We start from the raw sequence: 27127 nt of genomic DNA on the forward strand, positions 1-27127 counted from the left end.
AGTTCAGTTCAGCATGCGATGACCAAGCAAGTCCAATGCTAGATGAAAATTTCATTTGCTGACTTGGACAGTACCGGTAGCTGAAATGTACTGGCTGATGCTGAGTTGTCGCATGCCGAGTGGTCCGACTTCCCCTTTTTGTAGGTTTAACTACAGGGAGCTGATTATATATACGGTAAGTTATCCTGACCAACTCACTGAACTGTGAAGCTTGATTACACTGGATACATGTATATACTTACTATTGTACTTGTCAAGTAATCAAGGTTGGTTGGGCTAAGTAATAAACCTTCTCATGTAAAGTTGTTGGTTTTGAATCTTTATCCTCGGACTGACAAAGCCTTGGTAGGTTATTCCTGATAGTTTCACATACCTGTGTTGTGTAGAAGCTTTTGACGCAGGGCAGGTTACCAAGATTTGCAGAATAAAGTTTTCCGCGTCTTAAACACAATTGTCTTTGGCAGGCAAAAGAAATGATTGTAGGGTGAAAATGCTGGTAATTCGCACTCTGCACGTAGGCCACGTCATCAAAAAAAGTGAGACTAATGAAAAAATAATGTTGGCACAAATTCCAAACTCAAAAGAGGGCAATCGAGCCAAAATTAAAAAGGGTATATATATATATATATATAAACTTTGCTGAGCTATGGAGTGCCAATAATAATGAAACCGGAGCTGGTATACAAGTCCCCCCACTGGTAACTCATGACAAAGAGGATTGACCAAAACATGTGGATTGAAGTGTGTGAACAGTAAAGCAAAGGTAAAGTAGTTTCGCCCTATATGATTGGTGGAGTCCTGTCTTTGTCATGAGTTACCAAGGGGGGGAGGGGGGGACTTGTATACCAGCTCCATTAAACGATACCATTATTTTAATTCGTCATTCGCATCATAGAGTAAGCATACTTTGATTCTCTGTTTTCTTTTTTTAGTTTTGGAAGCAATTGTCTGTAAATTTATGTCTTACTCTTTTGGCAACATAAATTGACACAATGCTTAAGGCAACATGGGATTGGTATTATGGTTCAACTGATGAAGAAATTATTGCTGACTGCAAATTCGGGGCTCCCTTTATGCAGAACAATGATGATGATGACTCTAATTTCATTGTGAGGCCAGGGACTTTTGGTAATGGTGAAAATGTGAATGTATTCACTTTGACTCGACAAGTGGCATCTACCCTTTTTCCATTAGAAATTTGTGCCAAGGTACTATATCAGTATAATATATCTAATTTAGACATATTAGATGTATTATATCTAACATAGACATATATTGATTCTATGTGCATACAAAATCAGTTCATCATTTACATACCTTACTTGCCAGTCGTTTTGATACGATTATCCGATTGATTTGTTTAACCAATATTCTCAAAAAAATTGTTGTAAAAGGACGTTGTGTGATATAACTGCTGTGATATAATCCCACTAGCTGAATTTAATCCCATTTCGGTGAGTTTATTAGTACACTACAGTAATGTGTTCCACAATGCTGTGTACCGGTGTATATTTCACTTTCAAGGCATAGGCTACAATTAATGAAAATTCTCTTCTTGTTGCTTTTCAGCATCTGAAAGTACTTCGTCATCCCAACATTCTCCGCTTTGTCAGTTCTATTTCAGTTGATCTGGAGTTTCATCTTGTAACAGAACATGCTTATCCACTCCAAACTTTGCTTTCTGTTATTGATGCGAATGAAATATGCAGTGGACTTCATGACATTGCTTTGGCTTTACAATTTATTCATGAAAGGGTATGTAATACTATGTATTGTAATGGATGACATCATCATCTCTTTGGTTAAAAAAAATTATGCAAATTAGAAAAAGTAAATGCTGCTCCTTATGTGGAATGAATGTATAATTTTCCATTTTCAGCTACTGTATTAGCATAACATAAACCATAGGCTATCTGTTTCATTTACAGTAACAGTATATATATTTTTACTTACTTCACCATGACCAAATTTTACTTAGGTATTAGGGCGGGTCACGAAATCACTTTTTTTTTATATCCACCTGCCTCATACGGATTTTGATAGATAGACACCTAAAATTGTTGTATACAAAATTTAAGCTCATTTGAACAATGGTTTGGGATGAGGAAATCGCGTTTAATTTTTGCCGAAAATCGCAAAATTGGGTAAAAATGCGAAATTTTAGATTATGTTCAATCTATATTTTTCAGTGAAATTTGTTTGCTGTGGCTTTATACTTATTTTTTAGACAGGTATGGACTTGCTGAAGTAAGTTAGAGCTGCAGAGATTGCATTTTATTGTTTATTGTAGTAGTATTAAAAATTAAATTTTTGCCGAAAATCGCAAAATTGGGTAAAAATGCGAACTTTTGGATTGCCTTCAATCTATACTTTTAAAGTAAAGCATGACTTTAAATTATTATTTATGGAAGATATGGACTCACTGCAGTTAGTTATAGCTGCAGGAGACTGCATTTTATTATTTATTGCAGCAATATTAAAAATTGAATTTTTTGCCGAAAATGTCAAAAACATAAACTTTGGAGTGTCAAGTGTTGGCTGTCATTGTCAGTGACATAAAATCCTGCTTTGATTCAGATGATGCATGGAGTTTTCGGGAGTTCAATTGGGAAAGAATCATTCCCTCTCTTCTTCTAAATCCAGAAACGGTTTTGCTTGCTTCTGTAACAATCTTAATAGCCCTTTCAATTGACTGGGTGTGATTCGCAATTTTACCAAACAGTAATGGAACCTTTCTGATTTTTTCCAACTGAAATGATCCAAGCTCCGTTGTTAAAACTGGTTCCGTTGGATTTTTCCAGTTTATCATTTCGGTATAATCCTCCGCTTTAAAATTGAGTGTTGGTACATTGAACTGTCTCACACTGTCATCTCCAAATCTATTTTGACCACGTATCTTTCTTATAGTATCGACCGCTTTTCCTCGTATTATTGGGTCATTGTCAGCGATCATTGCCAGAAGGAGGTTCTCGCTATTGGCACTGTATGCATTTCTTTGCATATAAGGTTTTACAATGTCTTGAATTTTTTCTGGAAGCAGTTTAACTCTTTGCAGTGATTCAAATATATGGCACGGAGCATCTTTGTAGAGTGGCTGACATTTGATCCTAAACCACAATGGAGCATAATTTGTTACAATGAAGTTAACTAAGTGTAGAAGATTCTCACTAGATTTTTCATTCAAATTGTGTTGACTTATATACAAACGACAAACCCTGGATGCAAGTGTAAGCCAGCGAGCATGATTTAGTGGCCCAATTTTTGATTTAATATGTGGTGAAATTTGTCCCGTTGTAATGGTGTGTGTGATCTCGTATAAATATTTTTGGTCGCATGATAAATCTTTAACAACATCGCCAGGTAATTCTGGAAGTGGAAGCCCAGCATCATCAGTGATTGGGGTGAAGTTATTATTGATAGACAAATCTTCAACATTTTTACAAAGACGACCAATAGGCCCTTTGAATGATTCATTTCCAGTGGTTGGCCCGTCCAGTTCAATAAACAAGTGTCGAAATGGCAGTTCGTTTGTGTGTAACTCACAAATCAACCATACTAATCTGTGACCTAATTCTTTTTCAACAAGAGCAATTACTCCACCGAATCTTCCTGTGTTCACATTAGTTGAATCACAACCAATAAAATGCATACATCGTGTCATATTCTTATTTTTGATCACATCATATATGCAATTAGCTACATCTTGACTGCGTCCACTGTCTGGAGTCACATGTGTTAGAAACTCTCCACCAGGCTGTTTTACGATTGTATAATGTTCTCTTCTTACGAGATGGTGTCCACCAGTTTCATGCCTTTTCTCCATTGTTAGATCTTTTCTCCCATCAAAAAATAAGCCCTGATGTAAAACATATTGCAATGGACTTACAGCTGATTGAACATTTTCGTTTCTTATTGCTTCTTTATCTCTTCTAATTTTGTTGTGATCAATTATTAATTGTGTGTCATCTTTCGTGACCACGCCCAAATCAACAAGGAGCGCAGTACAGATGGCTGCTGTGGCGCGATTCGAAATGCCAAATCTCTCCGATTCGATCACGGTAGTCCTTAAAATGTTTTGATGCCAGTCCGTTACAAATCTCTTTTTTTCTTCACTCTGTGATGTTGTTGGAAAATTTGCTTCATATTCTGATTCTGAATTCACAACTGATGCCAAACTTGATGAGTCAGAAAAACTATCAATAGCCTCGTTATTATATGCCTGCGTTGATTGACGTGATCCTTCCACAGCTTTAGAATAATTTTTTTTTTGTAGGTGTGATGTTTCAGCACGGTGAATATTCTGTATCTGATAGCTGCTAGGTCTATCAGAATTTCTTAGTCTTTGATCCATAACAAAATGAAGGTCTACTAATGGGAGTTTAGCATCTGTTGCACATTTGCATCTTGTGTGAGCCTTGTATTTGCAACCATCGCAACCATAATCACTACAAAGCCAAATCGGACAATTACATTTGATGATATCTACAATTCTATCTAATCGTTCCATAAACAATTTCTCCTTCTTTGCGGTTAGACTTTTTCTCTTCAAACTGCTGTAATCTTTAATGTGACGTACCAATTTATTCCGAATGGATTTATCATCCTTGAGAGGTATGTTGGAACCAGCCTTGATAAACATATTCTTAATGGGTTGAATGATATTTTCAATTTCCTTTATCTCATTAAAATTCCCGACACATCTCTCTTTCAAAAGATTTAAGTAATTAAAAACATCTCTTAGTGTAGGCAGTTCAGCCAGTGGAAGTGGCTTAGATGGTCCGACAATATGACAAACTTTATATCTTGTACTTCTTGGAGTTCTCGGCATTTCCGTTTATACAGTTTTGTAGGTATTATTTCATGTGGAATTACTTAATAATTAGATATTAATAAATCTGAAAAATACAAAATTATGATTAGTGAATAGTGATGTTCTACGATCATTAAAGCAGTAGATTTTCGACAAAAATCCAATGTTAATACTACTGCAATAAATAATAAAATGTAATCTCTGCAGCTACAACTATCTTCAGTAATTCTATAACTGTCTGATAAAATAAGTATAAGGCCACAGCAAACGCATTTCGCTTGAAAAATATAGATTGAACATAATTCAAAATTTTGCGTTTTTTGCAATTTTCGGAAAAAAATTCAATGTTTAATACTACTACAATGAACAATAAAATGCAATCTTTGCAGCTCTAACTTACTTCAGCAAGTCCATAACCGTTTTAGAAAGTAAGTATAAGGCCACAGCAAATAAATTTCACTTGAAAAATATAGATTGAACATAATCTAAAATTTCGCATTTTTACCCAATTTTGCGATTTTTGACAAAAATTAAACGCGATTTCCTCATCCCAAACCATTGTTCAAATGAGCTTAAATTTTGTATACAACAATTTTAGGTGTCTATCTATCAAAATCCGTATGAGGCAGGTGGATATAAAAAAAAAGTGATTTCGTGACCCGCCCTATTAGGTATTTTGTATGTGTCGGAAATCGGAGTGTCTAGGGAGCTGACTTTGTTCAGCCCCCATCTTATGGAGATGCCTCAACGTGGTGTAGAGGTGAACCCAGGCTGAAAACTAGGCTAATCCCTAGCAACTCCTGGGGCTAATAGACACACGTAAAAGTCCCCAACGGCAATCTCTTTATGGCGGAAGAGGGCAGTGTCTGACGGGCAGGCATCCTGTAAGGCGGGCCTCAATGAACAGAGCACCCGGCAGCCCGTTGCAACCGGTTCCCCTGAATCTGCACGTTCCGATCTTATTGGACCGCAGTGGACATGGAGCTGGCCAAGAGTGTGTGCGTAGCCCTCGCGTAGTCACGACCACCTTAAACAACCACACAAGCGAATGGCCTTTGTCTCAATTTGGACCAGGACCAAAACAAAGCCCAATGGCGATGATATTACGGGTAACGGGGGCAGGCTTGGTAGAGCTGGAAGCCTCCAGCCCGGTCTCACACATTGGCGGCGGATCTATGATGATCGTCTCCCAATGAACGACGACGATTTTGTATGATATAGCTTTGGTAGAGAACTTTTGGTATTTTATATGATAATAATTAACATTTTCAGTCCCATACTTTTGACCCAACATGGAATTTTGCTAGAATGTAGATTGTAGAAGGACTGCTTAAAGTGTTAAAGCTGATCAAACTTGTTAATGGCGACATAGCATGAAATTCTTAATCTCCTAATGTCCTTTAGCAGTGTTTCCAAAGTATTGACTCACAAAGTGGGTACTGACTCATAAATAGGACTGTTTTAAATTTAACAACAAAGTTTTCTTCTATTCAAGTTCTGTCAATCACTTGATTATTGCGTCATTTGGCTCCATCTCGTTAAACTGAATTATTATGTCATTTAAGCAGTTTTGCTGGGTTTCAAATAATTTCTTTCAATAAATCACGGCAGCATGTCTAGTCTATAGCAGCCATAGATTGAAAAAAATAGTAGAGCACTTTGTGTTGGGTTGCAACTTGCAAGATGCTCACCAAACTCAGATTTGAGTCACACCTTACTCAAAAAAGTTTGGGAACCATTGTCTTTTAGGACAAGCTTTTCCAATGTATTGCATGTGGACTGTTTTTTGCAGGCGTCAATCACACACAACAACCTTTGCGTAGATGCAATTTTTGTTAAAGACAGTGGGCCATGGAAGTTATGCGGTTTTGACTATGCATGTCTCTTCGATGAAGCTACAGCAGAACACCTACAAGGGAATCCGGAGTACTCTCCTCCACCTGAGGAAAAAGTAACATTGACTTCAAAAATCTGTCAGCATAACCGAAGTAGGGATGCACAATACAGAATATCGAATCTTAGAGATTCGAATCTCAATGTATTCGAATCGCATTTGCAGTTTCTTTTCGGATATCAGGATTCGAAAATAAATCTGTTAAATGAACAGTGTGCGACGTTAAACAAATGTAAAGTTGATATTTTCCGTCTTGCGCGCCGACTTTTTCTTCATGGACTGTTTGTTCCAAGCCAGGCCTCGAAATTCGTTTTTGTTGACGGCGGACAAACGTGTCCGGTCTGAGCAGCTATCTCGGCGGACAAATTAAGTCTCACGGCGGACACACGAGTTTTAGCGTCGATCGTCATGCTTAATCAGTTTATCTTGATAATTCTTCGCCATTTGAGAAGACCGACGACGTGCGCTTGAAGAGTCAAAGCGCCGTGTGGCTGCTTAATACGCCGCATAACTGATTAACTTCCACCGAACGAGGTCGTCTAGCTTTTTGCGTCACAATGCTCTGGGCACGAGTCAGAAAAATTCTACACTAACGCTACTATTTTCTGCTAAGCAAAGTTTCACTAGGATTTTTTCTTTAGGTTTATTTTTGCGTGTCGTGTGAGCGAAAGTGAATTATTTTCCCTTGACGTTTTCTTTCTTACTGTAATACCAAAACTTAACAAATTTTGCTGCATCTTGCTGTAATAGCCTACTCGTATGATCTGATTTTGTAACCAACCTTGCCTTATCAATATTACTCGGAGATCAAAGCCAGACATTGTGACGTAAGACTTGAACTAAGTTGCGCGTGATTGCTGTTGAAAAACCGTACTCCCAATCTCCCACCAATTCTTAGCGAAAAATTCACCTTTGTTACACTGATTCGATGTCATCAATCGTTCAAGCAACGTAAAAATCGAAAGTTTTCCTGTATGAATGGAAGCTAAGGATATCATACAGTATTTTCATTTTGTAGATGCGCGCTAGAATGCGCTGGAAATTATATTCTCGCAACAATTGTTCGTGCTATGCAATAACGATTTGAATCGCTAGTCCCTGTGTTATTTCTCGGCGGACAAATATGACCGATCTAGATGGTACTTCCCGCGGACATCACGAGCTGTGACGGCGGACATGTCCGCCGTGAATTTCGAGGCCTGCAAGTGACTTTTTTCTTCCTTCATAGGGTTTGCGCAGTTATCAGAACTGCAGACACGCAGTGCGTTTCCGTGTGACCCTATGATGATGCTTGATTTATCATATGTTGTACTCTGTTTGACATGTGATACTAATATAATACAATTCAAATTAATGTACAAATATTTTTGCTTTTTGTTCGATATTATTTGGAAAAAATTGCCGCGTAATTTCAGAATAGATTCGAAATTCTAGATTCGAAATAAAGTATTCTAGAATAGCCAGGTATTCTGTATTGTGCATCCCTAAACCGAAGTAACAAAATTACCATATTTATTCAAGTATAAGTCACACTCACATCCCTAACTCAACCTGGTAAATTGGTACAAAATTTCCAAGTTGTTTTTGAAATTGTTCGTCTGTAACTTTTACTCCGACTTTGTAAGGATACATTTGGTGCCAAATTCTGCATGTTATACTTGAATAAATACAGTATATCTATTATCCACATAAGATTTAATCATTGTAATCCATGTCAAAAATTCAGCTCACACAATTTGCTTTTGATTGCTGTCATATTCTGTTGGTGTACGTCACCCTAGCAACACTGCATCTCAACAAGCTGCCAACGTTAGATCGTGGTTTCACCGTGTTACTTTTCATCTCTTTACATTAGATCTAGGTGAAATACTAGATCGGATTCTGTATAACGTTCTTGAATTAGCTTTTTTGTTATTACACAGAACATAAATTTTTTTGATGGTCATCATAACTCAAACTACCAGACATCCCGTATTACCGGTGTAATTTTTTGCAGTGTTACATACACCTAACGATAAAATAAAAAAACAGTAGCAACCCAGCCTTTTTCATAACACAATTTTAGTTTTCATAACATAACTTGCAAACGTTTTCTGCTATAGAATATCCTACTTTTTGTGGGTGTATTGCATTCCATTTTGAGTAAGATCACTGGTGTGGGTCGCGTTTATTTTCTGTATGACTAAGACATCTAAACGGTTGTATATTAAACGTACGGCAGTATACGGTATTAAACGTACGGTCGTACGCGCTATATGTGACTCCACTACCGTACTTTACTGTTTAGCCGAAATTGTTATCGATTTGCTTTGAGTTATACGACGTGTTTGCTTATGGCTTATGAAAGCAACCTCTTCACCGAAATTGCATTATATTCCATGACAGCAAACAGTTATCTAACGAAGATGATTGCTGCCATAGGCTACGTTGTCAATTGTACATTTGTACAACCTATGGCAGCATTGATGAAAACGGCGTGCTACTAAATTTTATGGCACCAGGGCTTGGTCTGTCGCTAAATAAGTTAGAATGGTAACTTTGCTTGTTGCCCACCAACTTCAACTAATTCTTCTGTTTTATTCTAGGGACCAAATAAAGTAGGCCTGCCTTTAAAAGCGGAGCACTCTCATTGTAGAGATGTCTACAATTTTGGGCTTTTACTTCAAAAATTTTCCGAACAAGTCCAGTTTTCAGCGAACATGCTAAAGGTAAGGATGCTGCACATAGTTACTCTAATGCACACGGCTTGATTGCGAGCCAATTTGTTTGAGTCACAATTACGCTATTTTTCAACCTGACTACCAACAATCATCACAAATCATCGGCTCTTAGTTAGATATTTGCCTGCCTGACAATTCTATCGTAATTTGACGGTTCTGTGATGCTTTTGTGGTTTGCAATGTTTACATTACATATGCATGGTTTTATTTGACGGTAGCGGATGCTGAATATAGATAGCCGTGTTGTGCGTATGTACGATTGTCTATCAATCAATTTACTATAGGGCTTGTTTTTGAACGTGCTGTTTACTGTAATACAATTACAATATATATATAACCAATTTGAATTAAATTATTTGAGTTATTAATAATATTATTCACTTTTGTAGGCAACTAGTTTCAGAAAACCTGTTGTCTCCCCTGCATTCGATTCTAGGATAGTTCCTGTCATAAGAGGGACTTTTCTTCTGTTGTTTCACAAATTTGTAGTCTATTTGTCAATGTTTTACTTGCATTGTGTCGATACTTTTCTCTTTTTCTTTAAAAAAAAATATACCAATGTGTTATTTTTTTTATCACTGCATTCATTTCAGAATAACTTAGATGAAATCATTGAAGATGTCACACGAGAAGATTACGAAAACAGACCCACAGTTAAAGAAATTTTGACCATGTCCATATTTAAGTCTGGATACATATCTATTGTTCATTTTCTTCATTCTGTTACGTTGCGGAGCAAATCGGAAAAAGAAATATTCTTTAAGTAAGCTACTCACCATCAAAAAGTGATCATGGAAGGTTGATACATCCTACTAACCTTACTACTTATAGGAAGTTGATGAATCACTTGCTAGATTTTTACAACCTCCTGTTTGTGCAATATGGCACCTGTAAGATAAATATAAATGGCATATGCATGGAAAACAATTATTGAGAGTCTTGGAAATACTAAATTTTAAAGGCCTCATTGATTTTGTACCGTAATATATTACACTTGATTGCATAATGCATGTATTCTGACATCAATTTCATGAACACATATTTTGAAAACACTGGGCTTTGACCTTAAACGTTTATAATTTGTTTTATGTTTTAGTGTCAGCTTGCTCATAGCAACTAAATGCCTAGATTGCTATCAAACATCTGCTTTTTCATTTGCTATCAATTAGACGTAACCGAAGGTAGCGCTAACAGTTTTGTTTTCATGCAGGTCGTTGTTGACACAACTGATCGCCAAAAACATCTTTTCCGAGGTGGTAGGACGGCGAATCATCCCCCTTCTCTTAACACCGATCGTACTCGCAGAACAAACCGCAATCAATCACGTTATAAAAGATATTCTGACACCAGCTTCTGAAAGCATAGCGTCCTTGTCAAGTAAGGTTCCTCGAAACTCAACACTTCCTTTGTTATTTCGCCACCCAATCCAAGGTCACGCTATTTTTCAAATTTGCTGGGACAACTCATGATTTGCACCGATTCAGAGATTTTATAAAATTAGGTAGAAATGTTTTCTAACCCGACCTACCAGAATCCAAGAATAGTGTGCGTTAACGTGAAATTTTACTTTTTATATTTGTCGCAACCTCGTAAGGTTATGTGTGGAATGGCCCAATTCAGGGCAACCGATTCGGAGATGGCCTTTTTCAGAGACGCCCGATTCGGTGCGGATGTTAGCGTTGCTTGTTTGAAATACAATTGTCTGTATGGAGGTGAAGGTTCTCTAACATCCCACGGCTCCCTTTATTTATTTAAAGAAATCATGTTAGATCCAGACAGCAAAATTTGTCGTTTTTGCATTGATCCAAGCTCTGCAGACGTTAAATCAATGTAAAAGTGACGGATTTTGTCGTCTGGGGAGATTACCTAGGGGAGTGATGAACTATGTTAAAATCAAGTTCCATTCTATCGCTGTCAAACAACGTTACACTCATGACGATCGCTATGGTTTCACTCTAGAAATATAATTGTCTGTTGTATGGAGACAGGAGATCTTGAAACCCCATGGCGGCATCTGTCTATTTGAGATTATGTAGTTGTAGAGAATAATAGAGAATACTCAAGAGAATGATCCACATTTTTACGATTCATTTGCAAGTTAAAACCTAGTTATGCAGAAACAGTTTCATGTAGGTGTGAAGTTGAATTCAGATGATATTCTGGCACGACCGCCGTATACGTGGACGCATGGGCTCCGTTAGAGGGGGGGCCGCGGGGGTGATTACCCCCCCACCAATTGGAGTGGGGGGGTAACTAATGCAAAATTACCCCCCCCACTAATGCAGAAATAAAAATTTAATTTTTATATTTTTTCTACTCTTGTGTTTTATTTTCATTTTTTTTATGTTGTTACACAACTTTTTAGTTGTTTGCTTGGAAACTCTGACTCGCAAGACTACGCAAATATGCAATAGAGACCTGCATAATGCTATGGGAATTGTTCAGGAGCTAAGTAGTTTGCAAAATCAGTCTGGCAAGTTCAAAATCACCCTGCAGGAGGAATCCCACCATGGCTTGCACACTTTGTGCTGAACAAGATGGCTGACACGTGTACCGGGCATTTCTTCAGTGTTGTCAAACTATGAAGCCTTGCTAAACACACTTCAAAATTTCAACAATGCGAAATCATTAGGCTTTTATTCCCAATTATTGCAAGGCAACACATACCTACTTTGCATTGCAGTTTTGCCAAGTTTTATTTAAACCACTTGAAAAGATAACTGGCTTTGTTGCAGATCAAGTCTTAGCCTACAGCGACATGATGGAGCTGGTTGAAAACTCAAAAGTTAATTACCAGAGTCTTAGAAATGAAGAACAATTTATGCAGTTATACAAGGAATTTCAGCAGCAAGAAGATAGCTTAGGCTTAGCTAAAGTCCAAATTTCAAAACAGCGCTGTGAGCAAAGTGCTTCCCATAACCTCGCTTCTCATTACAGAAGGCAGTTTTATGCATCTATTGACAGCATAGTGCAAAGCCTCACCCACCGCTTCAATGGCGAAGAAATTAAAACTAACGAAATGCTTGAAGATGTTTAATATCTGGCACAGTCAACGACAGTGCTGTTACAGCGTTGGAACGATATGGCTTCAACGTGAAAATTTTGGGCCAAGGTTTAAGCCACTTCCATCACAAATTTGGCCCAATCAAGTATGTGTGCGATGTTCGAAACAAGTTAATGGGACTTAGGCCTATTATTGTCAAAGGGTTTTATGCCAGTGTGAAAAAACTTGTAAAATTGCTATTGGTCAATGGCCCTTCTTTTGCAGAAGCTGAAAGATCGTTTAGCTCGCTAAGCCGCTTAAAAACATGGCTCCGAAGCACAATGACTGCTTCAAGACTCAATTTCATTGCCATGTGCCAAGCCCATTGAGTGTATTTGGATGAACTAAGTGTAGATGAAATCTGCAAAGAATTTTTTTTCAACAATGCACAAAGATTTAAAGTCTTTGGCGACTTCTGACTGTTCTGCTTAGAATAGAAGCAGAGTGCACACAGTGTTTTGTTTGAGTTGAGGTGTTCGTTTATAATGTTATTTCTCTGTAGTTTTTGTGTGATTTTGGCACAAGGTATTACCTGGGTGTTATGGCATTTTTTGTTTAGTGTTATTTCTTATGCGGCCCAGATGGTAGGCCTTCCTGTAGTATCGATCAAGATGTTTCCATATGTTTAGTTCTTGCAAAAGTTAACGCATTTTAGCTTTTATTTATTTTTTCTGAGTTGAATGTAGGCCTAACCCTAGATGCGGAAACGTTTCATTTTACTGTGGATGTTATGGCACAGGTTGTTGTGCTGTATTCATGTAGGCCCCTAATTGTAAATTAAGTTTTATAGATTATAGCTTTGACCTTAACGCTTTTGGCCTTTTAAATCTAACCTTTTAGCGTCTGAAGTGCAAAATTTGGAGGGCTTGAGCCAAGGAAGAATACAAAGAGGGATTTTGCGTACGTCCTCTCTTCCAGTCAAAATTGTCTCAAAACCTCAAAAAATGTGGCACATGTTAAAAAGCTTTTGCTCGTGATTTCAGATTTGTTGAAAGAATTTTTCGATTTTAAATCGTGCTGAAAGGCAAAAATTTTGCGCCTTCGGCGCAAAACACGCAGCTTAATACGCTGTATAAGTAACTGAAGCTTTCAGTGATGCGTACGGGGTCTGGAGAGCAACCTTCCAGAAGTATATGTGATGCGATAATCCAAATAAGCCCCTGTCAATGTCAAAACATCGTTTTCGCCCCTGCTTAAATTACCCCCCCACTCTCAAGAAGTGTCCGGAGCCCCTGCGTGGACGTGTGTAATAGAGTCTTTTGATTATGTAACTGTACCAACGACTGAATTCCTTAAATGTCCTACAAAAATCAGGTTTTTTACCCCCTTTGTTAACACCATTTGAATCGTCAGAATAAAGTGTTGTAACCGATGTATGTTTGGCAGTCGAGTGAGCCGGAGATTGTAGGTAGGCATCATGCCCCTACTCTACAACAAAAATAAATAACTTCGTAGTAGTAGTTTCTAATCAACAAAATGAAAAACCCGTTGACTACCTGAGCATCTCAACAGAATAAAAAAATTAAATTTACAACAAAAAGTAGCAGTCTTGTAACCACCACCACCAAATAAACACGATGAATTTTTTTATTTATGCAGATGGTGTTCTTCCAGAAAGTATATTTGCTCGTTATGTCATTCCAAAGATTGTCGAGCTGTTTAAATCAAGGCTGATTCATGTGCGGTTGACCCTCATAGAAAACTTTGGGAAATACGTGCATCTCTTTGAAAAGTCTGTCTTGACTGACGTTGTGCTACCTGAGGTAGGTGTCATCAGCAGCATCAGAGTAAAGTAAATGAAGATTTCTTTTTTTTTATGTGGTTCTTTTTGTTATTTTTATGAGCAACTCGTCGCCAGAGTTATATTGAATAACCGGTTAGTTAAAAATACAAATGTCTGTTGAAAAAATCTAAACTAACCAATGTTCGTACTGTTCATAAATTGAATTGTTGAGCTAATCGGAAACGTACTGCTGCCAAATCACCAAGTCTTCGGCTTGTGGTGAAACAGAGTTGCCATATGAGCAATAAGCTCACTTGAATCTACTTAATCAGTTCCAGCTTATAAGGTATCACAGCTGGTCAATACTGATATTAGTCTGTAAAAATGAGATCTGTCCCTTATAACCTGCTCGTTGAAAACAAAACTTAATGGTGATTGCGTTTTTGTTTTGGCAGATTGTTATTGGTTTGCATGACGCGAACAACCAACTCGTGCAGGGAAGTCTACACGCCCTCGCCGATGCCGTCGCTGTTGTCGGTGCCGATGTTATCGTCGGTCCAGACAGAGAGAAAATGTTTTCACCTGGAATTCCCAAAGTAAATGTTTTAGGTTGTTGTAGATATACATACATTCATACAACTTCTAGGTACTGGTCGAGCTGGTTACTTTATAATGCTCAATAAAACTGCAACACCTTTTGACAACATTCCCTACTGTCACAGGGCATCCGACATTTCATTTAAGTTTGTTTCAAAACGACACGAGCAGATGAGTTACTGTTGCAAAATGAAATCTCTTATAAGATTTCAACTGAGAGGCTTTTGTGCAACTGTTGCGTTCTTTGAGTCGATGGTGCTACTAAATTTTTAACCTTCTTTGTAGTTCGACGGCAGAGCGCTGAATGAGAGCCAAGTTATCGCTTACAAAGAAAAGCTTCCACCGAGGAAAAAAGTTGAGAAGAAAAAGCCTCCGGAAGCGCCACGAAAATTGACTTTGTTGGAGTTGGCGATGATGAAGAAAAGTGAGGCGAATAATACGAAGCCCATTCCCGACCAGGAGGTTCTCATGAAGCAGCGACAATTTGCTCATGCGCTTATTGGCCATTCCCAGGTAGGTCTGACAAAGCAAAAACCAAGGACGCGGTAGTAATTAGTTGTTGCTAGAGCTTTGGTGGTAGAGAGGTCGTCTTGTTGTTACTTGACTTTATACGTATAAATACCGGCTTCCGCATGTTATTAAATATGTTAAATCCGTTGATGTTGTTTAAGCTTATTGATTGTTGTGTTCACATACCGGTAGGTCGTTTTCGTCTGAGCGATTTCAGTGATTATGAAATGTTACTCATAATTTGGTCCCAAAATATGAAACAATATTTCCAGCCCAATAAACCATCCTTGTTGGACACCAAGTTACCTGCACTAAATGCTTCTAAGTGTTTGGTTGTTGCAATGTGTTTTTTGTTTTGACTGCAGTTTGTTTAGCAAAGCAAAGGCGTCAAAACTCGCTTTAACTTAGAGTGCTTTCATTACATCTGTAGTTACAATGGGCACTGGTTGGTCATTTGTGGACCATGCACCTCCCGGACAGCAAATCAACCGTTTTTTTTTACATTGAGTCAACATCTGCAGACGTTAAATCAATGTAAAAAAACGATTGATTTGCTGTCTGGGATAGCACCCTTCCATACTCTTTTAGCCCGACCATTGAACGACAGCATAAATCAAGCCTAAAAGCAGACTTGAAGTGCAAATTCTATTCTCTGGTACAACAGTATCCATGCTCACTGTTCAGTGACATTCTCTTATGTTTGGCAGACGGTTTGGTTCGGTAAACAAACACAACAGCGTAAAAACACTACCGGAAGTACCGTAGACATTCTAGAATCTACAGTGAAGGAATGAAACTAACGCCTGATCCACCACATTTCACGTTCAGATAAAAATAGTGTTTTTCATACAAGAGCGACAATAAGTCATTGTCAGAGATGTGAGCGATCATGATCTCAGTTGAGTTGTACCGATCTAACCTTGCAAGCTCTTCACTGGCCTACAAATCACATCGTTATATCTTTTCCGTTCTTTTTTAGCATCCCGTATCTTGTTATGTTACGGTACTTGATTGTAGATGCCGATCTGGCTTCGGCTCTCAGTTTTTCCAGTCTTTTTATTTCTTGTGACGTTTCATTAAATCACATTTATCTCAAACTAAATTGGTGCGAATGGCATTTGTTAGAAAAATGTTAGCTGCTTTTACACAGCTGCTTACCACTGCTGCTTGCACAACTCCTTTACACATCTTAGCTCATTAGCTGCTTTTTAATTTTTACACAACTATTAGTTTCTTGTTCATTCTAAGATGTTTGTAACGTTTTTGTTTATTTCCAGGTTACTTCCAATGGACATGTTAAACAACCTCAACCCTCCAGCGAAAACAAGGTGGCTCCAAGGAAATCCTCGCGTCCTAAGATCGTGGAGCAAGTCATCCATCAGCCGGACATTGAAACTTGGGCAAGCACGGATGAGGATCAGAATAGCGACATGGACTGGCCGGAGATGACTGAGGTATTGCCTTTGGAAGATGAGAAGTCTTCTAGAGTTAACCACGAACCTGAAGAGAAATCTACACCGCATGAAAAAGATTCCAAAGCACATACTAAGCTTGTGTTGAAGAAATCTAAAAGTAAAACTCAAAGTAAGAAAACCTCACGAAGTCTAGGAAATTCTCCAGCACATTCCTCCTCTTCCTCATCCGAGCCTCATCAAGAGGAAGGAAAAGATTCAAGCGATCAATTAAAACTCGGTCGAGAATTTGAAATCACTGCCAAACAAATCGAGGCACCTCCTCAAGTGAAGGAACCTGACTTCTTTGCCGACATGGAACCAGCAATCAAAACAACACCCACACTTACGAATGGACGAAAAGATTCAAGAAAGAACTCCGAGTTGTCCACCCAGCAAGGTAAAACGCTGCCAACCTCGGGTGAAAGTTGGGAATCGAGCAGCGTTCCAAGCACTATCAGTTCTGCCTTCAACGCCCCTTTGGAAGATGAGGTGAGTTGCATACGGATAGCTTTCGGTGTGAAAATACGCATTATTGAACCGGAAATGCAATCTCTTAAATTAGGCCGTGACGGTTTTGCATGCTTGCAATATAGATGGGCTTTGAATCACTGACACAAGCCGGATACTGAAAATGAACGTTTTTAAGTTCTCAAACCAAAACGACCAGCCCATTCTTCCTAGCAGATTCCACATCCGATAGCATAAAGAGTTTTTTTTTTGAACCACCAGAGCGTGTTGACCTTGAGACTTGAACAGGGGTCGCTTGATTTTCTCAAGATTGTTGATTTGTCAAGCCAAGAAAACTAGGACACAATTGGACTAGTTGGTTGCGATCCGTAGTAGACCGAGGACAATATATTTCAACGACCGTGTGAACAGCACTACAATTTAAGAAGTATTGACGTTCGTATCGAATGATTAACTCTTGCTTTCCAACTGCCATCATCAAAACACCATTTCTTGCCTTTAAATTTTATTAGAAACGTTCTCCCTAATTAAAGTTATTTGGAAATAAAATCAGACGCCGACTACGAGATAAGTCGTTTTATTGCGTCTGTTTTTTTTGAGTTTTTCTCATCTGTAATTTTTTTTTCAGAACGATGATGGATGGGGTGATGACTCAATCAACTGGGAATAATGTCGTTTTTAGCTCGTCAGCAATCGGTGCAATAGGATTGTTTGTAACAGTTTCACTAACGTCACGTTATCCTTGTTCTACGTTTGCCTTAAACGAAATTATTGATTTTCTGTTTTTACCGATACATATGTTATTATTTATTGCTTATGGTTTGCTGCAGAAGTTTATGGAACTCCAAAGTCGCAGTACCAAGAACTACCGTCCGTCCTTTCCGTAATATACACAGGTCGACAAAGCTCTTCAGCACAGTAGTACCCCAGACAGCAAAATTCTTCCTTCTCATATTGATTGCAGACTGCACTGAGTCTGCAAACGTTAATTCAATTTAAAAAAGACGGAGTTTGCTGTCTGGGAGCGTCACAGAATGTGTTAGTCTTAACAAAAATTAAATAGTTTACAATGTATTTTTGCTAATTTTCAGCATTTGTGTAATTTAATTTCTTAATTTTGTCTTTGTGCTTGAACCAAAAAGTTCTTTCGTGTTTGCTGCTTTAGTACAACAGCTTATTGCTTTTGTGGAGAACGTGTTCAATCCTCATTACGTTGGTTTGAAAACGATTGATATTTTGAACCTGTTGCAATCGTTGTTGCCGGAATTTTTAATTGTAACTCGGGTAGAGAGATTATTTTTTTTCAACCATCAACAGACGTAGCTCAGCAACAATACGACAATTAACATTATAACACTAAAATAGAGCAAACGTTTTCGACTATACACATAATGAGCAGGATGTGCAGTTTTTTAGTGCTTAGAACAATATTTTTAAAAATTATATTGAGTTTCTCTAACTAAGTACTTTCTTATGCAATGTATAATTAATTTTCTTTTAAAGGCTGGAAAAGGACTATAGCCTATAGGCTATGTATGTATACTATAGTCGAAAACCTTTGCTTTATTTTTGTATTATAATGTTAAATGTCGCATTGTTGCTGAGCTATGTTTGGATGGAATTTTTTATGTTGGCTTAAGAATGCAAACCACGATTACTTTTAAATCTGTAGCAAAGGTAAACAGGGTAAAACTACTCAATAGGATTAAGCATTTCCCAGACAACAAAATCCGTCATTTTTACATTGATTCAACGTCTGCAGACGTTGAGTCAATGTAAGAATGACGGATTTTGCTGTCTGGGTTGGTACAAGGAAGCAAATTTTCGAAATTGTAATTTTAATTCTCCTTTGAAAACAGTTGAATATTCGCAACCCACAGCAAAGTACTCCATCGCTTTAATAGTAAGTTATTAGTTTAGTGTCTTAGCTGAAAGCTCTTCGTACCGCAATCAGCAAAATTTTTCAAATTCGAAATTGAATCAATGTAAAAATAACGGATTTTACTGTCTGGTACATGCTTGTCTTCCTCGTTGTAACATCGAAGTTGCAATATATTTCATTAATTTAATATCTATTTGTTAATAGAAAATGTTGGTTGTTCTAAATTCATTGCGACAATTCAACTTTGACATTGCATGTGAACGTACTGTTACGTGGAAATTACGTAGGGGAACGTTCAAATATTACGTAACGCCTTCGAGGGGGAGGGGGGGGGTTTATGCAAAGCGTTACGTTAGCGTCACATCGGGGGGGAGGGGGTTCAAGCAAAACGTTACGTAACGCTTTCGAGTTCGGAACGGTAGTTTTTTGTGCTGAATTCGTAGTGAAAAAGCGTTACATGGGGGAGGGGGGCATTAAAAAAGGCGTTACGTTGGCGTTACATGGGGAAGGGGGGTCAAAAATTCGGAAAAAAGGCGTTACGTAATATTTGAACGTTCCCTAGCTTAACAGGGAACAGCATTAAACGTAGCCTACGCGAAAATTGTTTTTTGAATGTAGGAGTGTACATTAAGGAATGCCTCGTTGAGAGCTTAATCCTTATCCTTACAGTGCGCCCTGATAGCTCAGTTGGTTAGCGCGTGACTTCGTGAACGAAGAAGCTTCAAGATCAAGCGGCTGGACTGCTCTCTATTCAGCGGCACCTAATGGATGGAATAATTCCTCGGCAACAACACTTCAACAATCGGAAAACTTCACTCTGGCAATCTCGGTAACCGGCCCTGCGTCAAAAGCCTCTACAAGTATGCGAAACCATACCAGAAATAACCAATCAAGGCTTGTTAGTCCGAGGATAAAGATTCAAAACCAACCAAGTTTCGCATGGGCTACTTGTAGTAACTTTGAGTCATTGACGGCATGATCAGTTGTTCGGATTTTATTTTTCGGCCCTTAAAGGTTGGAAAAGCCTGCTTTGAATAACTACTTCAGTTTCAGCAAAACTTTTGTTCACAGCAGCGCCTTCATTGTTTTCGGTACGGTATTACATTCTGAAACGTCACTATTGTCGAAAAAACTCTCAACAAGAAAGTGAGCTATCGTATGTAGGCTACAGTTTTTCACCGGAAGAAGAAAAATTTACACAGAACATCCCAAAAGCTTTGTGCGAACGTATCATGATTACTAAATCTTCCATTGATTATACTGCAATGAGAAACAATGAAACACAAAATAGCCTTGCTGTCGTAGCCCAGTCTAATTGCAGCTGTTTCCTGGATGATCTCTGTGTTCTGCCTGGTGGTCAATCTGGAATGCAAGTGTAGCGGACGCGGCAGTTAACACGCGCGCTCATATGCAGTCGTCCATGCTGACGGCGACATTCCTGGGCAGAACCGGGGTCAGAACTGGCGAGGAATGACCAGGACACGATAGTCTTCTCCACTGCCTTACTTATCAACTGGTTTGACAGAATAATACTTGACCACAAGATAGAATTCTTTAAGACTGCGTTATTTATTAGCTCGACTTCTAGCTTCAGAAGAACAGAATCCGCACACATCAAACTGAGATCACTGACAATCCCACTACCAAAACACTAGCATGCTGGCGTATTACATTATAAACTCCATCACAACGAAAAGAACTTCAACTTCGGGGTAAAAAGGAACTTCGTTTACGACTGCATCTTCCAGAGAATAGAATTCTACATATTACCTTTTACAAATTACATTCTAGAAGCCGCAGAAACCAAACAACCAGCTTGGTTACAAATGGAATAGTAGCCCGAATAGTCTGAATAGTGAAGGATCATAGTTGCAGTTTCTTAAAAAGAACTCTAGCTTTAATTGGAGAGGCGCATCCACAGGCATTGCCAATTCTACATGCGACCATCTAACGTAATATAACGGTGGATCTACGTGTCGATGAATTACAGTGGGACTGCGATTCAGGCACAATGCAAAAATTGATTACAAGACTGCATTCCTAGATCACGCGGTATTTGTTAATTGGAAAGGAGGGTTCTAGAATTCGACATGACGTCATGGAAACGACGCGCGCTACGTCAGAGAAAATGGCTCTCTAGCGCCACAGACAATGTTCTAGAATACGGCTTGACATCATAGAAGTGACGCGTGTTGCGTCAGAGAAAATTAGCTCTCGGGCGCCACACAAGTCACGACATAGGCTGCAATCACCCGCTGCTTTATTTTCCTACTGAGATATTTGGTAGGCTACTTGCATAATCCCGTCATTAGATCACATCACTAAATTGACGAAGTAAAATGCGCGCCTAAATGCAGATTATAAATTCAAAACCCTTGCTCAGAAGTTACCCTATCGAATTTGGCTTATGGATATTTAGTTTGATTGATTATTCGAGGTTAGCGCGTCACTTCTGGAACGAAGACACAGACACTTCAAGGTCAATAGCGGCGCTGGTTCGACTCTCGGGGTGTGCGCTTGAGCAACGCGCGTTAAGGGCTGCTCTCCATTCAACGGCATCTAATGGATGGAATAATTCTCCGGCAACAAGACTTCAACAATCGGAAACTTCACTCTGTCAATCTCGGTGACCGGGCCGCGAAATTTTTTTTCCCACGAGATTTTTGTCTCATTGATTCTAGTCACTCTAAAAGTAAGATTTTCCGAAAGTGTTTTGAGAGATTGGTTGATTCAGATTGCGAAATAACTATTTGCCAATGAAATTGTGCAATGATAATAAAATATAAGCTTTCCCTAACCCTTTTTTGAAAAGCTCTTGTGCACCGCAAAAATTAATTTAAAGAAAAAAAAAGTTTAACTACGACGGGCGTCGAACCCCGTTCTCCCGATCAGTAGGCAGAGGATGAAACCACTGAACCAACCGTGCCAACGAGAAAATGTTGCATTCACACGGTTTTAATACAAACTTTTACCAAAATGTGTAAATGAGACAGAAATCTGGTGGGAAAAAAATTTTCGCGACCGGGCCTGCGTCAGTGATCCAAAAGCCTCTACAAGTATGCGAAACTGCCAGGATTAAGCTCTGCAAACAGCTTTTCCTGTCCTAGGATAAAGATTCAATCAATCAATCAAATTTTTATCTTCGGACTAAGAAACGTTCTTTGAGAGGTTTGTTTTGTTTGTTTGTTTTATTATCTTTATCCTGCATTGCGGGAAAGCGGACTTGAGCGCTATGCATCGGTGTAGGCTACGCCTTCCGACGTACACCCGACCCACGCTGCAGCCGACGGCAATGTCTGTTTCCGGTTGTCTACTCTACATATGACTTAAATTTGGTACTACCCATTACTCGAAATCGATCACTGGGTAGAGGCAATTATCGAAAAGTTTCTTGCCCAGAGAAACAACAGCAAGTGCGGGTGGCTGGAGTCGAACATGCAGGCTCTCGACTGCGAGCCCAACGCGCTAACCACTCGAGCCCAACGCGCTAACCACTCGGCGCTTAATCCTGGCAGTTTCGCATAGCCTAGGCTACTTGTAGAGGCTTTGAACCACTGACGTAGGCCGGTCACCGAGATTAATAGAGTGCAGTTTACAATATTTTCATCCGCTTAGTACCACTGAGAACAGACCTTAAATACGTTGCTCAAGCGCACACCTCAAAAGTCGAAACCAGCGCTGCTTTCTCTTGGGTTTTTTCATGAACAAGGTTGGGTGCTTGACTAACTGAGCCATCGGAGCGGACAGAAAAGAGAAAAAACTTTGAAAGAGCTAATCACCATTGGTATTATTCTTGAACTTGAAAATGTGAATTCTACCTGGTCAACGGTTTGTAATCTGCGGGTTGCTGCAGCAGATGGAGTGTTTTGACCGACAGACACCTTAAAAATACGACAATTTTCCCAATAAACCATCTGACTGCAGTCCTTGTGATCTTTCTAGCCTTCAGACAGAGAATTGATTCATGCTTTGAACTTTGATTGGTAATTAAAGAAAACAAAGTAATGGCAGCGGTGGAAATCAAAACCACGTCACCAAAGTAATTAGCCGACTTTTCAAACTATGAGAGACATAGCCGTACGAGCCAGGGGGGCAGCTGCCCCCCCTGTTGTTTCAAAACGTCGCGAATTCGGGCAAAATCTTGCAATTATTAGGGCAAAACTTTCTATATGAAAAGCTACAAAATTGCATGAATTAAGAAAAACTATAAATTAATATCTTTTACCTATCATACTAAGTAGGCTACAGCCTCTTATTTGCACAAGAATGTGTCGCAAAATTTTCATTTGGCACACCCGTATTCAGGGCCCGATTAACCATGAGGCACACGAGGCACAGGCCTCAGGGCCCCTGGCTTTTGGGGCCCCAAATTTTTTTACATTAGTACCGTAGGCGTAGGTAGTAAAAGTTGTTGTGCCAGTGTGTGCACAGTTGTTATTTTTGAGTAACGATTTCAAATTATGTAGCCTAACGATTGCTAAATAGAATAACGATTCCGAATCGTCACGCTTCGGCCTGTGCTTCTGAACCAATTGGCCTAAGAAGACCTTATAAGCATAGGCTACCTGTTGTTTGTGATTCATCGCTTATGGGCATATTCAGTAGTGTTCTTTCTGGATCTTGGATTTCAGCACCATGAGTTAGGCCATGTTTTGTATGATTTACATATTTCAATATAGCGATACAATTCGCTTTACCATACAGGAGAATAAAAAATGAAAATCGAGTTAAAGGTGATTTCTGTGCCAGTAGCTATGTCAATTTTCTACTAATGATATTCACTTAAAAGCAAAACATGTAAAACCTTGCACAGAGGTGTGTTTGTTTCAACATTCTATTAGTGGTACGGTACTACAATAAAATGGAACTTGGTGTAGTTGCATAGGCTATTAATAATTTCTGGAATAGCCTGCCATAATGTTTTTATGAATACTTTGTATTTTTTCTTGTACTATCCTGGAATCCTGCTGTCAACCAGCTCACTTTTCAAAAACAGTAAATTGTGATGAAGTCAGCAAGAGTTATGATGACTGAACAGTTTACGTATTGGGGCCTGGCACAATTATTGTTTGAAAAACATTGTTTTTTATTTCTCTAATGTCTACCGCTTTTAGTTTTTAATTGGTTAGGCTAGCTTGTTTATATTACTACAAGGTGTTAGGCTACTGGTGTTAGTGATTTAAGTGATGTTTATTGCCCAACCAGACAAACATAATTAATATAATACTTGCTGCAGAATTTTATGCCAACCTTCTATCATATGCAAAAAAGGCAATACTTTCATAGGCATCAAGGAACCATTAATAAACTCTGCTAGTTCAAATGCAAGTGTATATTTTGCTAGTGTTTCCATTCCAGTAAAAAAATGCCTTCAATTTCCAATCTGTGAGAAAGATTTTTTTGTCCAATAATTTTTGTAACAAGTATCAAAGTGTTCATACTGCTAGAAAGTTGTAGGTAAATTGGCTAAATTAATATTTATGAAGTTATAGTTTTGCTTGAACTATTTGTTAGTCCATATTTCATCATTCGCAGAGACTACATGGCATTGCATCGAAAGCGATTGCCAATAGAGGCCCCAAAACTTAGCTGTGCCTCGGGCCCCCGTGAGCCTTAATCAGGCCCTGCCCGTATTGATGTATTGTATTGCATGGTGATCAAAATGTAGTACGACGTGCATTTAACCAACTACTGCATCATGCCAATTTGGGCAGCCACCAAAATATGTCTCTAATACTTTTGTGAAACTGCCCAAATCAAAACACAAAATTTGCTATATAGCTAATTTGATTAATTTTCACAAATGCATCGTGTTGATTTGGGCAGCCGAAAACATGAAATTATCTGATGAAACTGATTAGTCTGTTTATGCAACTGCCCAAATTAGCGTGAGGCAGTTTCCCCAAAATGAACAAATTCATTAATTTTTCCAATTTACATAACTGTATCGTTTAGAATTGGGCAACAACGTCTGATCATTGCCCAAATTGGCATGATGCAGTTGCCTCGGCATCACAATTTACAAAGTTTTTATTTTTTTTTCATAATATCCATAAATGCATCATGTTGATTTGGGCAACTAAAAAATATGAATTTATATAAATCTGGTGAATACTTTTATAAAACAATTCGGGTGGAGAGATTACAGTACTTTTTCAACCATAAACGGACACAGGTATAAGACAACATTTAACAAAAAATGTTATACCTCTTAAATATAATGTTAATGTTGTGGTGTTGCTTAGATTTGTTTGGTTACTTTTATGAAACTACCCAAATTAAAATGATGCAGTTGCGTCCCAAAATAAAAAAAAATTGTTTAGTTTGTTTATGCAACTGTATCATGTTAATTTCACCAACATTTAAAATGCTACTGCTGAAATATATAATCTCAAACTAATCATAATATAGCTTTGGTAGAGAGTTTGCTTTGTTGAACCATAGACAAATATATAATCATAATATATTCATTTTTTTCAAAGCTTTCCAAACTCAAAACCTGCCATGCAAGCTGGCAAAATATTTGCTTTGCAAGATCTTGTGTAAAACATGGCAGCTCCACTTTTTTTCATTAATACCGTATCTTGATTCTTGACTTCTGTTCTGTGGAGACAGATCCAGTTGTTTGCATTAACTTGACCTGCTTTTTCTGGTTGCAAAACAATTTTGGCAAGCTGCATGCGTATCTTCAAAGATGAAATCAGTTGTTCTATCTTGATTACTTTGGTAAGAAATTCTAGCTAGCTGGTGATCTTGTTTTGTTAGTTTTTCACTGTTATCATGCACCGCATACATTCTAGTTGGGCAATTTCTATAAAAGCGTAAAGATTTGGACAAATTTACGTTCTGCCCCCCCCAAAATGGTTTGGTCTCGTACGGCTATGATGAGAGACCACACTACTACGCCAGTCTGCGTCTTCAATACCACTCCTTTAATTCACTTGATATATGAAAATATCGAGAAAGGTGCTCACAGTATCACGCGGTTGCTGCAGCGACCTGCAGATTATAAATAGCCTACGCCAACGTTCAATTGCCATAGGCTTCGGCTGTAACTTTCATTAGTTTAGCGGCACTTAGTGGATAACAAAATTCACATGCAACAACACTTCAACAAGCAGAAACTTCCACCTATCAATCTCACTGACTGAACTTGTGTCAGTGGTTCAGTTCAGTTGCTTTTATTTCTGATTATCACAGCAAAAACAATACACGTCAACATAGCAAAGGTCGAGAAAAAGGTAGAAGCGACAAACCGCGAACGTTGAAACGTGGTTGTGACTGAAGTAAAGTTATTAAGTTGAAAGAAATTCGGCACGGTCGCAACATCTTCAAAGGCACGGTTCAAAGCCTCTACAAGCATGCGATAGGATAAGCTTTCAACGTAGCTTTCTTAGTCCAAAAATAAAGATTTCCATTCTTAATTTTAGTTGAAACAAAAAGAATTAGAGAAAGAACTAGAAGTGCAAACAGATCTACAATTGTTTTTTGCTTTATGACTAGTAGAAAATGTCTTTGCAAACTCTAGACCTACTCAAATGCTTCCAAATTAACTGTTCTCTTTTTTATTTGTTGCTTTTAGAAATGGTGATCAAGTGAATCATTTTAATTTTAACAAATATAATATAAAATCAGTTAATGCCCCCACTCAAACTGAAATGTTATAAAATTTTGGATTCCATTGGAGCGAAACGGCATTGACAACGAAGGGACAGAAAAGCTTCAGCTTTTGTACTTTGCAAGCTAAATGGGATGAAGTGGGCTAGATTAGATGAACTTGTTTTGAAATTGTAGTTTATTTTACAATGTACTGCATTAAAAAGTGTATTGGAAACAGAAAAGATCGCTATATGTCTGTCAGATAAGCATCCGCGGCTATCCTTGTATAGACCAGTTCAATCATTAAAAAATTTTCACTTTAATCACCTACAAAGTGAGTGCTTTATAGGGCATTTTATTTTTTTCCTGAGTATAATTATCAGCAAAAAAAGTGACTAAGGTTAGTCAGTTATACATTGTTATTCTA

At 38.3% G+C, this 27127-nt stretch overlaps 1 protein-coding gene across 1 annotated transcript; it reads left to right on the plus strand.

The window, feature by feature from the left end:
• Positions 1–939: 939 nt before the first annotated feature.
• LOC145785725 (protein-associating with the carboxyl-terminal domain of ezrin-like) lies at positions 940–19408 on the plus strand. Its single transcript, XM_082597424.1, has 11 exons — positions 940–1208; positions 1570–1755; positions 6603–6761; positions 9290–9412; positions 10018–10187; positions 10635–10801; positions 14067–14230; positions 14646–14786; positions 15073–15300; positions 16575–17240; positions 17848–19408. The coding sequence occupies exons 1-11, from the start codon at positions 993–995 to the stop codon at positions 17887–17889; spliced, it is 2262 nt and encodes a 753-aa protein (XP_082453550.1). The 5' UTR covers positions 940–992; the 3' UTR covers positions 17890–19408.
• The last annotated feature ends 7719 nt before the right edge of the window (positions 19409–27127 follow it).

This window comes from Aplidium turbinatum, chromosome 16 (assembly GCF_918807975.1).
Source record: "Aplidium turbinatum chromosome 16, kaAplTurb1.1, whole genome shotgun sequence".
Lineage (NCBI taxonomy): Eukaryota > Metazoa > Chordata > Ascidiacea > Aplousobranchia > Polyclinidae > Aplidium > Aplidium turbinatum.

Bases quoted from the DNA above. Each gene is read 5' to 3' on its own strand.
- LOC145785725 (XM_082597424.1), top strand. From the start codon at position 993: ATGCTTAAGGCAACATGGGATTGGTATTATGGTTCAACTGATGAAGAA. The intron at 6,762-9,289 runs GTAACATTGACT...GTTTTATTCTAG, and splicing joins CTCCTCCACCTGAGGAAAAA to GGACCAAATAAAGTAGGCCT. The intron at 10,802-14,066 runs GTAAGGTTCCTC...TTATTTATGCAG, and splicing joins AAGCATAGCGTCCTTGTCAA to ATGGTGTTCTTCCAGAAAGT.